The sequence below is a fragment of the Gopherus evgoodei genome, chromosome 2 (genome assembly GCF_007399415.2).
Source record: "Gopherus evgoodei ecotype Sinaloan lineage chromosome 2, rGopEvg1_v1.p, whole genome shotgun sequence".
NCBI lineage: Eukaryota > Metazoa > Chordata > Testudines > Testudinidae > Gopherus > Gopherus evgoodei.
The window spans coordinates 110204-125141 of record NC_044323.1 but is presented as its reverse complement, the minus strand read 5'-3'; the positions used below and the strand labels follow the sequence as shown (position 1 = coordinate 125141).

Sequence of the window (14938 nt, the reverse complement as noted above, 5' to 3'; positions counted from 1 at the left end):
TTGCCTTCTATGATGAGATAACTGGGTCTATGGATGAGGGGAAAGCAGTGGATGTGTTATTCCTTGACTTTAGCAAAGCTTTTGATACGGTCTCCCACAGTATTCTTGCTGGAAAGTTAAAGAAGTATGGGCTGGATGAATGGACTATAAGGTGGATAGAAAGCTGGCTAGATCTTCGGGCTCAACAGCTGGTGATCAATGGCTCCCTGTCTAGTTGGCAGCCAGTTTCAAGCGGAGTGCCCCAAGGGTCGGTCCTGGGGCCAGTTTTGTTCAATATCTTCATTAATGATCTGGAGGATGGCATGGACTGCACCCTCCGCAAGTTTGCAGATGACACTAAACTGGGAGGAGTGGTAGATACGCTGGAAGGTAGGGATAGGATACAAAGGGACATAGACAAATTAGAGGACTGGGCTAAAAGAAACCTGATGAGGTTCAACAAGGACAAGTGCAGAGTCCTGCACTTAGGATGGAAGAATCCCAGGCACTACTACAGACTAGGGACCAAGTGGGTAGGCAACAGTTCTGCAGAAAAGGACCTAGGGGTTACAGTGGATGAGAAGCTGGATATGAGTCAACAGTGTGCCCTTGTTGCCAAGAAGGCTAACGGCATTTTAGGCTGCATAAGTAGGGGTATTGCCAGCAGATCGAGGGACGTGATCATTCCCCTCTATTCAACAGTGGTTAGGCCTCATCTGGAGAACTGTGTCCAGTTTTGGGCCCCACACTACAAAAAGGATGTGGAAAAATTGGAAAGAGTCCAGCAGAGGGCAACAAAAATGATTAGGGGACTGGGGCACATGACCTACGAGGAGAGGCTGAGGGAATTGGGATTGTTTAGTCTGCAGAAGAGAAGAATGAGGGGGGATTTGATAGCTGCTTTCAACTACCTGAAAGGGGGTTCCAAAGAGGATGGATCTAGACTGTTCTCAGTGGTGGCAGCTGACAGAACAAGGAGTAATGGCTGCAGTGGGGGAGGTCTAGGTTGGATATTAGGAAACACTATTTCACTAGGAGGGTGGTGAAGCACTGGACTGGGTTACCTAGGGAGGTGGTGGAATCTCCTTCCTTAGAGGTTTTTAAGGTCAGGCTTGACAAAGCCCTGGCTGGGATGATTTAGTTGGGGATTGGTCTTGCTTTGAGCAGGGGGTTGGACTAGATACCTCCTGAGGTCCCTTCCAACCCTGATACTCTATGAGTCTATGATTTACCTGTAAAGGGTTAAAAGACATGAGTGGGAACCAGGCCAGGAGAGCCAATGGGAGGCTAGAACTTTTTAAAATTGAAAGAAGACTCCCCTTTTGTCTGTCTGTGGTTGTTCTCTGGGAGCGAGGGAACAGGGCAGAACTCTGCTGTAAGAAGCTTGGAGCCAGGGTATGAGAAAATCATCAGGCTCATACCTAGAAGCTGCTCATTTAAAACCCCAGCTATGTAAGTAGATCAGGAAATGTCTAGGAAGACACAATTAGGTTTATCCTTTTTGTTTCTTTATGGCTTGTAGACTCCTCTGTGCTAACCCCAGGTGCTTTTGTTTTGCTTCTAACCTTTATGCTGGACCTCAAGAAAGATATTCTTGGGGTTTAATCCTTGTAGTTGTTTCTTTTAAAATCTAGCAATAGCCTGAGTTCCCAGATGTATTTTCTTTCTGGGTTTTTTTTTAAATAAAATTTACTCTTTTTAAAAGCAGAATTGGATTTTTGTGTCCTAAGAGGTTTGTGCACATGTTGTTTAATTAGCTAGTGACAACAGCTGATTTCCTTTGTGGTTTTTTTCTCAGCTCTTCCCCAGGGGGTGGGGGGTGAGGTGAAAGGGCTTGAGGATATCCCACAGGAAGGAATTCCCAAGTGTACCTTCCTGGGTCCTCAAAGGGGTTTTGCACTTGGGTGGTGGCAGCGTTTCCCCATCCACAGTCAGAGAGAAGCTGTAACCTTGGGAGTTTAATACAAGCCTGCAGTGGCCAGTATTAATTTTTAGAATCCTTGAGGGCCCCCACCTTCTGCACTCGAAGTGCCAGAGTGGGGAATCCACCTTGACATCCCATTTCTGAAATTAAATGCTACAGTGTCAGGCCGCTGTGGCTCTACCGTTTTTGCCACCCCAAGCCAAAATAAAAAATAAAAAAGCCGCCTGAACTGCCGAAGCGGCGCTGCTCCGGCAGCGCTCCTCCTGCCGCGCATCCCGAAGGGTCCTCTTGCCCACCCCACCTTGGAGACCACTGCGCTAGTTCACCCATCTTATTATTTAGACTTCTAGCATTGGTATGTAAACAAGTTAAAAAAAGTCATTTTTTAGCTGTCTGCCATTATGTGAAGTAATTGAATAGGACTCTTTTCCATTTGACTGTTTCTCATCATCTCCTACCTGTGTTTTATCATCTTCCATCCTCCCCTCCTTACTAGACATAGAGAATCTCTATCAATAGATCCTCTCCTAAGGGATGACTCTTGTCAAACCATGTGTCAGCTTCCCACACCCTTTAGTTTAGAAACTGCTCTGCGACCTTTTTAATGTTTTAATGTTTAGTGCCAACAGTCCGGTTCCATTTTGGTTTATGTGGAGCCCATCCTTCCCGTATAGGCTTCCTCTTTCCCAACAGTTTCCCCAGTTCCTAATAAATCTAAACCTCTCCTCCCCACACCATCGTCTCATCTACATATTGAGACCCTGCAGCTCTGCCTGTCTAAGTGGGCCTGTATGTGCTACTGTGGAGGTCCTGGACTTCAGTCTCTTACCTAGCAGCCTAAATTTGGCCTTCAGGACCTCTCTCCTGTCCTTCCCTATGTCATTGGTACCTACATGTACCACGACCACCGGCTCCTCCCCAGCACTACACATAAATCTATCTAGATGTCTCAAGAGATCCGCAACCTTCGCACCAGGCAGGCAAGTTACCATACGGTTCTCCCAGCCACTGCAAACCCGGGTATCTATGTTTCTAATGATCAAATCCCCATTACTATTACCTGTTTCTTTCTAATAACTGGAATTCCCTACCCCAGAGAGAGATCTTCTTCAGTGCGAGAGGACACCACAACATCATGTGGTAGGAGGGTCCCAACTATGGGATTGTTTCCCTCTGTTCAAGTGGGTTTTTGTCCTTCCCCAAGGTTTTCATCCTCAACAACACAGAGGCTGGGACCGTTCTACTGTTTACTGGGAAGTCTCATCTCTGTACCTCTCTGTCTCCCTTAGCTCCTCCTCTGGTCTCCAAAGCCCGTACACAGTCTCTGAGGGCCAGGAGCTCTTGCCCCAAATGCACACATACACCACCCCGCATAGGGCAGGTAATCATTCATGCTGCATTGGGTGCAATAAACTGAGTAGCCCCCACTCTGCTGCTGGGCTTCTGCCTGCATTGTCTTTTTACTGCTGCAGCTGGTTCCTTTGCTGATGTTTTGTTTTTATCGGGGAATGTTTATTGCCTTTTAATTTAAAAAATGTTAATGAAGGATATCTAGTCCCCCGCTCTCTCACTCAACCCCCTCGCAAAACTCCTCTGTTAGCTGCTCCTGGTCGCCAGCTCCTCGGGTCACTTAGGAGTCGATTTCTTAACCCCGGTTCTCCCCGAGTAGCCCTGCCTCCTGGTTAAGGGTTGATGGATGCTAAAAGGCTTGGGAATCAAAACCTCGTTAAGAAGCTCTGAGCCTTCCCTAGTAGGCCACCAGGCTCAGCACACGGTCCCCAAACAAACAGACCACAAGCAAAAAGCTCACCTCAAGGACAAACACACACACACTAAAGGGTTAGAAGAGACTAAGGATCATCTAGTCTAACCCCTGCCAAGATATCGGATTTGCTGTGTCTAAAGTATCCAAAAGAGATGGCTATGCAGCCTTTTTTGAAAATCAAAGTTAGTCCATAATTCCCCAGGTCCTCCTTGTTCCCTTTTTTAAAAATAGTACTGTGTTTGCCCTTCTCCAGCCCTCTGGTACATCACTCGTTCTTCATGGGTTCTCTGCTGATTGCTAACAGTCCCAAGATTGCTTCGGCTAGTTCCTTAAGTATCCTAGGATGAATGTCATCAGGCCCTGCTGACCTCAATGCATCTTGTGAGGAACTGGGAATGTTCTTAATGTTTGCTCTGAATTCTGCGTTGGTGCCTCAGTGTCCCCTCTGCAGTTCTTAAGTATCAAGGTGGTGGAATAAGGGCGTGTGATTGCTACAGAGCAAAGGGCCAGTGCACCTAAATGCCTGACACTCTGTCTCCTAGCAACTGATGGCCTGGGCCCCTCCTCTGCAAAGGTGCCAACTGAAGGTGTTGGGGACAAAGAGATCAGGTGACGTCCTGGCCTGGGGAAAGAGACAAAGGCCAGAGAGGAGGGGCTGGAGGGAGTAGTTAGTCTGGAGTTGGCTGGGGATGAGGAGTGAGGGCAGACTTGGGGGTCTGGCTCACTGCCCCCCAGAATGGACCTGGCCGAGGGTCCTGTTCGCTGTACCTACAAGCTCTGTTTTAGACCCTGTTCCTGTCATCGAATAAACCTCTGTTTTACTGGCTGGCTGAGAGTCACGTCTGACTGCAAAGTGGGGGTGCAGGACCCTGTGGCTTCCCCAGGACCCCACTGGGGCGGGCTCACTGTGGGAAGCACACAGAGAGGCAGAGGATGCTGAATGCTCCAAGGAGAGACCCAGGAGGTGAAGACGTGTGAGCTTCTTGCCCTGAATAAGTCTGCTCCAAGGGGGAGGAGCCTCCCCAAAGTCCTGACTGGCTTGGTGGGGAGCAGTTCCAGAGCATCGCCCGGTGACTCTGTGACACATCTACCTTATCGAAATATTTTTTATCCCGTTCTTTCCCTATTTTGGAAAAGAGTGAACCAGGTGTTATGTTGAAAGGGTCCCACAGGGTAGGTAAGTTGACAAGAGGTCCATAAACTACAACTAACAAATACAAGTGTGTTTAGTGCAGGTCTAACCATACCTGGTATGAGAGTGTCGCTGCGGCAGTCGTACAGCATCCCCAGTCGGAGAGGGCGGCCCAGGGCTGGCATCTCAATTGCTGACGCTCCAGAGTAAGCCATGGTAGTAGGCGAGAGGCCAATCCAACCCTAAAAAACACCATCAGCACAGTTACACAGACAATGTGATCTCCGATTCATGATCGCCCTATTTGGCTTTTATCCCCTATGAGTTTCTGCTTGATACTGTTATGTGTTGGGTTCTACCTTGTTGTTGTGGGTCAGGTGTAACCACCGCTTTGCATTCAGGGTAAACATAAAAAAGCCATGTAATCGGTGGCTGAAACAACAGCAGTAGCGCCCAAAACACAGGCACATGGAAAAGCTTGAGCAGAAGCTGACCCATGTGGCCCAAGCTGAACCACAGAGACAGACAGAAGCAGCCCAAAAGCCAAGCAGACAGTAACAGTGTTGTGTATCTGGTTGTCATGATTTTTGTTCCCATGGCAACTGAGTTAGATTATTAGGGGATAGCCCAGCCCAGCCAGCTTCGGCCAGTTAGGTGAGCTCTGTATCTGTAAATAAATGGTAGTTTTGTTAGCTGTCTGCTCTCTGGCCTCAAGTGATTTCGTCCTAAACTGGCTTCCCCCAAGGATATAACAAGTGGCGACGATGGTGGGATTCTGGTGCTGCCCCAGCAACAGAAGGAAGTAGAAGTCAAGGTAAAGAACAAACAAACAAAAAACCTGCTTGTTTGCACTCACTGTGAAAGTGAAACTAAAAATCATGGCTACTCCGACCGGGCCACTGGAACCCCTTTGATGAGAATATAGAGCAGTGGCCTGTGTATACTGAGTGTTTTGAGCTTTTTGTTATTGCAAATGACATTACAGAAGCGAAGAAGGTGCCAATATCCTTAAGTGTTGTAGGGGCTAAAACCTACTCCCTGCTACGCAGCTTACTACATCCTGTTAAGCCTGAGACTAAATCTTGCAGTGACATTGTGGAAATCCTGGGATCCCATTTTTCCCCCAAACCACTGGTAATTGCTGAAAGATATCGGTTCCACAAAAGAGACCAAAAAGAAGATGAAACAGTTGTACAATTTGTAGCAATTGTAAAAAAGCTAGCAGAACACTGTGAATTTACAGAGATGTTAAATGATGCCCTTCATGACAGGTTAGTGTGTGGCCTGCACAGTGAAGCTATACGGAAGCGCCTGCTGACAGAGGCTCAGCTTACATTACAGAAGGCTGTGGATATTGCTGTCTCCATGGAACTGACTACAAGGGAGGCGCAATACATCGGTGCATCCCCTAGGGTGCAAAAAGTGTCACAAGAACCGACCCACAAAACTGTGCAGAGTCAGGAATGCAGCCGTCTCGCTGGTCTCCGAGACTGTGTATAAAGAAAAGCTACAGCATCTTCCGCTTAAGGCAACAAAAACTGTTCTGAAGACGTATACGGGAGACACTGTGCCCATGTTGGGCACTATTGATGTTAAGGTGGAGCGCAATGGACAGGCTGCTAAATTGCCACTGTTTGTGGTGAGAGGTAACTACCCAGCCTTAATGGGTAGGTCTTGGCTTGGGAAGATTCAGCTGAACTGGGCAGAAGTGCACTGGATGACTGAAGAGGAAACAGGTCTGACCACTATACTAAGGAAACATGCTGCTGTTTTTGGAGAGGATTTGGAAAGTATGAAGGGAATCACTCTGACATTGAACATGAAACCTGACAGTCCACCAAAATATCTGAAAGCCTGAACTGTGCCATATTCCATCAGGCCAAAAGTTGAAGCAGACCTGGAGCGCCTGGTCATCAATGGAGTCCTAATCCCAGTTACCCATAGCCCATGGGCCACTCCTATCGTTCCAATAGTGAAGAAAGATGGCTCTCTCTGGATTTGCGGTGATTTTAAAGTCACTGTCAACCCAGTGTTGTGTGCAGAGCAATACCCGCTTCCCCGCATCGATGACCTTTTCACAGGCCTGGCTGGGAGACAAAAGTTCAGTAAGATTGATCTGAGTCAAGTACATTTACAGACGCACGTCGATGAAAAGTCCCAAGAGCTGTTGACTAATGTGACTCATAAGGGGCTTTATCGATACTGTCACCTACCCTTCGGAATAACGTCTGCTCCCGCCCTGTTCCAGAGAGCTATGGACCAGATCTTGTGTGGCTTGTCAGGAGTTCAGTGCTATCTGGATGATATCCTGGTCACTGGAAGGAATGAAGAGGATCACTTAAAGAATTTAGAGGCTACCCTACAAAGACTGAAAGAGTATGGCCTACGAGTTCGCAAAGACAAGTGTGAATTCTTCAAGCCCTCTGTTGAATATTTGGGACACATCATTGATTTTGCAGGTCTTCATAGCAAGGATGCATAGCTAAATTCTGAAGTTCTAACGCACTTTGATCCATCCTTACCCCTACAATTGTCCTGCAATGCCTCCCCTTATGGAGTGGGAGCGGTCGTGTCACACATTATGCCTTCGGGAGAAGAGAGACCTACTGCTTTTGCTTCACGCACTCTAAGCAAAGCAGAAACTAACTACGCCCAAATCGAACGTGAGGCATTAGGAATTGTTTTTGGAATTTGGAAGTTTCATCAGTACCCGTTTGGGTGAAAGTTTACTCTTCTCACAGACCATCGACCTCTGACATCAATTTTTGGACCCTACCCAGGCATTCCCCCATTAGCTGCTAGTCGTATGCAACGTTGGGCCTTGTTACTTTCAGCACACACATATGAAATCAAATATCGGAACTGGCTGACCCCAAGGATATAACAAACAGAAGTGCTGGTAATGTGGTCCTGAGAGAAAGCGAAGAGAGAGAGATTTTTGGGCACAGAGTGCTGACTGAAAAGGGGATTGGAACAGCAAGAAACTGTCTCCTGTGTTGAATTCCTACTGTGTTCAGGGAAACAGGACTTAAGAACATAAGAACGGCCATACTAGGTCAGACCAAAGGTCCATCTAGCCCAGTATCCCAACAGTGGCCAGTGCCAGGTGCCCCAGAGGGAATGAGCAGAACAGGGAATCACCAAGTGATCCATCCCCATCGCCCATTCTTTGTAAATAAATAAGACGGCAACAAAGAATATATCTGGCTCTGTGACATTCCCTAGGTGCAGTCTGAACTGCTAGGCTGCTGTGTCCCCTTAGCACCACAACTGGGGTGCTCAACTGAGCAACAACCCCCCAGGCCTCTGCTCACTCACAGCCACTAGCCTGCAAAATCACTCCCAGCTGACTTCATGAATGCTGTGCCCAGCCATTCATGATTTATATACAGGGCGACACCTACATACCACCAGCCCCACCCTCGCCCCCCAGAAATGTGTGTCCTGTGTCCTCAGAATTCTCCTGAGCAGTATAAGCACATAGACAGTCTGACATTCCAACTATGGGTAATGTTTATGCACCAGTCTCTGTTAACTCAAGTAGGAGTTTCCTAAACACTTAAAACACACCCACTGGTTTAGATAAAACAATAAAATTAATTTATTCATTAGAAAAAGATAGATCTTAAGTGACTGTAAGTGATGAGGCATAAAGGTCAGAATTGGTTACAAAAGAAATAAAAAGATAAAACCAGAAACTAATTCCTAAGCCTTACCAAGGCAGCTAGTTCTAAAAGCAAAATAAGCTGTCTCACCATTAGCTGTAATACATTTCATAGGTTGTATCTTCTTCCAGCCTGGAACCACTCCTTGGTTCAGTGTCTTTAGATATTCATTGTTGTCATGAGCAGAAAGAGGAGAGGTGGAGAGGAGGAGTAGTACCTAGGGACACACACCCCCTTCCTATACACCAACCCTTTGTGTTGGAAAAATCCTTGCTGAGTAAAGGGGTCAGGCAGTTCCACGGCAAGCTGTCCTTCAGCTGAATGGCAAATACCTTCCCCCCTGCTGGTGAATGTCCGATTATATCGGTAATGGCTCTGTAGCACCTATCTGGCATGCAAGTGTGCCTTTGTCTCTGAGAAACTGGCTTTTTGGCAGTACCTGGAAATACAACATAGTTCAGTTATAACCGTACTGTAAAATCTCATAGTTTTAAGTGCAGTGTTGATACACACATAGTAACAGGACAATGATGTTCAGCAGATTATGGGATTTCAAAAGATACCGCATAAGGCATACTTTGTACAAAATATATCATATGAAAGTGGTGAACAAGGGATACAGGGTGTCACACAGGGTACAGAGTGTCAAAGGCTCTATCATCAATCTTTCTTCTTAGCTAGAATAACACACAAGAACCCAAATCTGGCTAACCACTTGGATCAAAAGTTTATCCTGGCTGGGAAACAGAAGGTTTATTCCCTATTCAGCAAATAATTGTACTTCTACTGAGGCAGCTGCACAATATCTCCCCCGTGGGAAGGTGATTTATTTATTTATTTTTCTATTTAAAGAACACCTTAGTAACGTCATAGAACAAACGTACTGAACAAAGTATAAAAGAGTATAATTTACATGGTGACAAGAGCAAGAGATCCGCCAGACCATGAATTCTATGTGGGAGAGTTATATGAGGGGAATTCAAATAGTATTTAGCCAGTCAGAACATGGACTTAACAGTTACAAGAGTCTAAAGGTATCAGTGGGGCAGTGGAGTTGCCTGTTCAGCGGGGAAGAAGCTCCAGTCTGGCAGAAGAGGGCTGTGGGATTCTAGCCCTGAAGAGAATCAGGAGTTTCTGGTCTCTTAGGAATGGGAGGCAAGTTCTTGCCCAGCAGGGAAGGTGTTTGGGGTTAATCCAGTGGGTGCAGGTGTTGAGGATTCTTTCCAGCAGGAGATGGGGCATTTCCAATCTAATGGAGAATTGGGATGAGGTTCCAGTCTGGAGACAGAAGTTGATTCCAGACTAGTAATGGGGGAGTGAGCCCTGGTCAGGTGGAAGAGGATTGTGGCTGCAGCTGAAGGACAGCTTATTTTAATAGCTTTGGAACATGAAATTCAAGATATATAAAAAAGACTTTATACAAAGAAAGAATCTCTGAGCTAAAACTCAGCAAAAATGGTACCATCCTCATTCATAAAAAGAAACCAGCTAGGGGAAAAACTGAACAGACATTTAACTGAAGACACAGCAAAGCCAATGGGCTGGAATAAACAATATTCTCAATGCAGAGGAGAAGACACAGATGCACAACTCGCTTCTCTAATCAGGACACAAAGTCCTAATGAACCTGGCTCAGTCCAAACCCTGAAGGGCATGAGAATGTTCAGCAGACACAGAAATAGCAGCAAGTGAAATGGATTTTTTAATCATACTGCTGGCCACAGAAATCCAGGCTCTTCCACACCCAGAAGCTTCCAGCCATCCAACACTAAATACACACTCTCCGGCTCAGTTAAATAATATAATTTTGACAGTTGAGAGAAAAGGCAGCTTAGCAGCACTCAACACTTATCCCACAGGTTTCTGTTCACAATTCAGACCCCAGCAGCGGGCTCCCACCCCTGAGGCCTATAAAACAGGCCAGTCCCAGGGCTGACAGGCTCAGACAGATTCCTGGAGACAGAAAAGGCCGAAACAAAGAATTCTGACGTTTGTACAAACCAATATAATTCAGTTCTGACAAGATATTTGCCTCGGCCCTACCTGGTGGACAGATTCCCTGGCTCTAATAGGCAGGAGAGTTCAGAAAACTTCAGGGCTTTCTCCAAGGGCTTCACATAGAATCTCCCCAGAGAAGGAAATGAGCAAACTTGAAAGTGAAACCATCATCCCCAGTTGCTGAGTTTCTCAGAATACACTCAACTATAGACACTCCCATCCCACTGAGCACAGGGATGTAGAAGCGCCTGAGATAAAAATTCTGTTTGAAGAGGCCCAAATCACAAGATCACCAATAAGCTAGAAGGGTCACACTCCCAAGCCCCGATCAGGAAAAGGAGAGTCACTGCACAGTGTTGGGGGATATCAAGAGATTACAAAGTTGGATAAAATGGTGATAATGGGAGACTTCAGTTGCCAGCACATTGAATCACAGAATCATAGACTATCAAGGTTGGAAGGGACCTCAGGAGGTCATCTAGTCCAATCCCTGATCAAAGCAGGACCAATCCTCAACTAAATCATCCCAGCCAGGGCTTTGTCAAGCCTGACCTTAAAAACCTCTAAGGAAGGAGATTCCACCACCTCTGTAGGGAACCCATTCCAGTGCTTCACCACCCTCCTAGTGAATAGTGTTTCCTAATATCTAACCTAGACCTCCCCCACTGCAACTTGAGACCATTGCTCCTTGTTCTGTCACCTGCCACCACTGAGAACAGTCTAGATCCATTCTCTTTGGAACCCACTTTCAGGTAGTTGAAAGCAGCTATCGAATCCCCCCCTCATTCTTCTTTTCTGCACACTAAACAATCCCAGTTCCCTCAGCCTCTCCTCATAAGTCATGTGCTCCAGCCCCCTAATCATTTTTGTTGCTGAACTCTTTCCAATTTTTCCACATCCTTCTTGTAGTGATTTTTCCTCCTGCTGATAATAGCCCACTCTAAGTGAATTGTCTCATTAGAATTGGTAAGACAACCCCCATCTTTTCATGTACTCTGTGTATATATCTATATCTATATATCTTCCTACTGTATTTTCCACCCCATGAATCTGATGAAGTGGGTTTTAGCCCACGAAAGCTTATGCCCAAATAAATGTGTTAGTCTCTAAGAACAGGAGTACTTGTGGCACCTTAGAGACTAACACATTTATTTGAGCATAAGCTTTCATGGACTACAGCCCACTTCATTGGATACATAGAATGGAACATATTGTAAGGAGATATATATACACGTACAGAGAACTTGGAAAGGTGGGAGTAGCCCTACCAACTCTAAGAGGCTAATTAATTAAGATGAGTTATTGTCAGCAGGAGAAAAAAATCTTTTGTAGTGATAATCAAGATGACCCATTTCAGACAGTTTAACAAGAAGGTGTGATGATACTTAACCTGGGGAAACAGATTAAATGTGTGTAATGGCTCAGCCATTCCTAGTCTTTATTCAAGCCTAGATTGATGGTGTCTGTTGTTAGTAGCTACCAGTGTATAGCTCTGCTCTTGTTCAATGATAACAGTCGGCTGCGTGCGTGTCCCCTCTGTGTGCTGCCCCTGCTCTGCACAGATAGCTGACACAGCAGACCCCGAGAGAATCCCCAAAACCACAGATTCTAGTAAGGTACGAAGGAACCGAGCCAGGTTTATTGTCAAACGAAGCACAGTAATAGTTTCCTATAGACTCTACAGGATATACACAGCAATAGACACAGCAATAGACACAGCTCAGTCAGTGGCAGGACACTCCACTGCCCCTTAGGCTGGACAAAGACGCGCACTCCGGGACCTACTTTTATACAGTTACAGGACAGACTGCTCATCCCTACTGACGTATTGAGGTACAGCCCCTTGGCTCATTAGGGTGCTGTCTCCCCTCTGATCATGTTGTTCTAGACATACAGCTCTATCCATCATGCAGTCCTGTCTTTAAGATGCACCTGCCTGTTCCTTGTTAGGTCTATGGAGTGTCTTTGTATCGGGCTGTCCAGGTACCATCTAGGCACAAGTTCCTCTTATTAGCCCTTATGTGTGGATGCACTTGCATCTAACAACCCTCTTCTTGCCAGCTTCTGTGAGTGAGGTCTGCCTCTGGCTCACAGCTCAGCTTTTGCTTAGCAGTGTCTGCAAGTATTTTGGTTCAGGCTTCAGGCCTCAGACTAGGCCTCTGACACAAGAGTTTATATTTCAGGGCCTCATCTTACTATAGTATCTAGTTTGCATATCAAGTCAAATTCAGCTGTTTCTCCTTGGAGCCTGTTTTTGAAGCTTTTCTGTTGCAAGATTGCCACCTTTAAGTCTGTTACTGAGTCTCTAAGGTACTGCTCAGAGACAGTAGCAGTAGTAACGAATACTAATTCTGCACTATGGAGACATTGGGCCAGATCCTCAGTTGGTGTAAATCTATTAAGTCAATGGAACTTTGCTCATATGCATAAGCTGAGGATCTGGCCGATTGTGTACTCCAGTGGATTTGGGCAGTGCTGAGGACTAGAGGGACTGTATAATAAACTGTGTGGGTTTCAGTGTAGCCAGTTCTCATGGTTTTATTGCAAGTCTCATGGTATTGGATGTTCCCCAGCTCCGGGAGTCATGTTAACATATGAATTTCAGCTAGTGCTCATGGCTTTGCAGGAAAGCTTGGACACATCATCCATCTGCCTCTGAGGCTACGTGTACACAGCCCGCAGCAGCAACTCTCAGTGCCTGGGCAGACTCAGGCTTGTGTTACAGCCCTGAAATCAATTGCAGAGACATTCGAGCTGGAGCTTGGGCTCTGAAGCCCTTCCCCTACCCTAGGCTCCAGAGCTGCTGTAGCGCCAGTCCTGTGAGTCCGAGCTGTCGACCTGGGGTCTGCAATTCACTGCCGCGGGCTGCCCCTCACGGTGTAGATGCGCCCTTAGAGACTTATAAACCCAGTGACAAATAAAAGAACCAGCCATTTGTGGGTGTGAATTTCCAGGATTTTTAAGGCAATCGCATCCTTTGGAGGACCTGGCTCATGTGTTTTGAACACTCAGGGTTTGTGACATGGGGGTTTGTACTTTCTGGGATCTCAGCAGGCAGCACAGTGTCCTCTCCATTTCACTTACCGATGGGCCACGGGAGCAGTGACTGGTTCACCACATTGCAGGAACCGGCCTGTTTTGGTCAAACACTTTACATTCACTTTTACCAGACCAGCCTAATAACAAGCCTCCCATCCACTCTCTCTCTAGCTGACCTGTTCATTTCAGAGTGTCGACAGCCAAGTCTGATTATAGAAGGCAGGGAGGCTGCAGCCCTGGACCAGCGGGAACCCATTTCAGTGAGACAGGCACCCGCACCATCTGGGTTTTAATTTTTAATCCCTTATTTTAAGAAGCCTCGTCAATGCACAGTGCCGTGACCTGCCATTGGGCCGGGAATTTCAAACTCTATCGACACCAGCTGTGGATCTGTCCCCGAGGACCCAGCACGATACATCTGTGTTATACTAATCCGATCGGCCTGAGTCGAGGAAACAAACCAGAAATCCCAACCATCCTCTGCACCAGTAAATCCTTCCAGGAAGGACTACAACTCCCAGGAATACCCCACGAGAGCCCAGCTCTCACAACAGAGCAGGCTGAGCGAATTAAACACAGCAACAAGGGAGACCAGAACCCCGTCCTTCCCCCCAGCAAAGCCTCTAGATTATGCTCTAAATCTAGCACCTATTTGCTCTCCAAGCAGGGATTAATCACCCCCTCCCCCAGCTCAGCTGTGTTTCTGTTTGCTGTGCTGCTTCCCCTGTTACTTTACTGAGCTGAGCACAAGCTGGGGTCTGAGGCTGAGTGTGCAGCCATGATGAGACGCAGTGAGAGCAGAGAGCAAGCAGGCCTGGGGAATGCTAAGAGAACTGAACCCTGTCAGAGAGTGGTCTGGAGCCTTCGTTATTTTCCATTTCTCTGCTGAGAACCCAGTCTGGCCAGAGGAAGAAGCAAGGAAACACCTGGAGAGGTTTCTGCTCAGGTAGGAATCTTACAGTGATCTTGGGGCTAATCCAGCTTTCATTCAAATCAATGAGAGTCTTGCTGTGGCTGTTGTTAGGAGCAGGACTGAGCATCGCTAGCTTAACCACATCCAAATGTAGTAAAATCTCTGCATTGCAAATCAGTGCAGCAAAGAGAAATTTGGTTAAGCTTTTGCTGCCCATGTGATGACTAATAACTAGTCGGGATCAGACTGTGGGCTCAGTTATCTCGGGCAAACTTGGAGTAAGTCCCCTGCTCTGCTTTCAAAAGAAATAGCCCAATTCACACCAGCGAAGTAACCCAATTCGCACCAGCGGCACTGAGAACACACTGTGGCCCATGCTAGTTTTAGAGAATTTAGAAGCTGTAAAACAAAGTGATGAGTCAGATCCTGCTCTTGTTTATGCCCATGTAAATCAGGACTAACTCGACTGATGTTCATGGAGTTACTCTAGGTTTACAAGCGTGGAATTCAGAGCCGAGTTTAT

General features: G+C 46.6%; 2 protein-coding genes across 4 annotated transcripts in view; one reads left to right on the top strand and one right to left on the bottom strand.

The window, feature by feature from the left end:
- LOC115645268 (stonustoxin subunit alpha-like) overlaps positions 1–10583 on the bottom strand; it is a 32193-nt gene extending 21610 nt beyond the window's left edge. For 2 of the 3 annotated variants that reach the window (XR_003998701.1, XM_030549641.1), the window contains exons 1-3: positions 10509–10583; positions 8556–8904; positions 4916–5042 (exon numbers count right to left, since the gene is read on the bottom strand). Coding sequence is in view for 2 of the 3 variants with exons in the window: in XM_030549641.1 (XP_030405501.1) it covers positions 4916–5042; positions 8556–8558 (130 nt within the window). In the remaining variant the exon portion in view is untranslated. The remainder of the gene's footprint in view (positions 1–4915; positions 5043–8555; positions 8905–10508) is intronic. The other variant, XM_030549642.1, reaches the window with a different exon arrangement.
- A 3444-nt stretch (positions 10584–14027) lies between these two features.
- Positions 14028–14938, top strand: part of LOC115645299 (gastrula zinc finger protein XlCGF8.2DB-like) — a 30206-nt gene continuing 29295 nt past the window's right edge. Inside the window, exon 1 of the mRNA XM_030549729.1 lies at positions 14028–14448. The gene's annotated coding sequence lies outside the window, so the exon portion shown is untranslated. The remainder of the gene's footprint in view (positions 14449–14938) is intronic.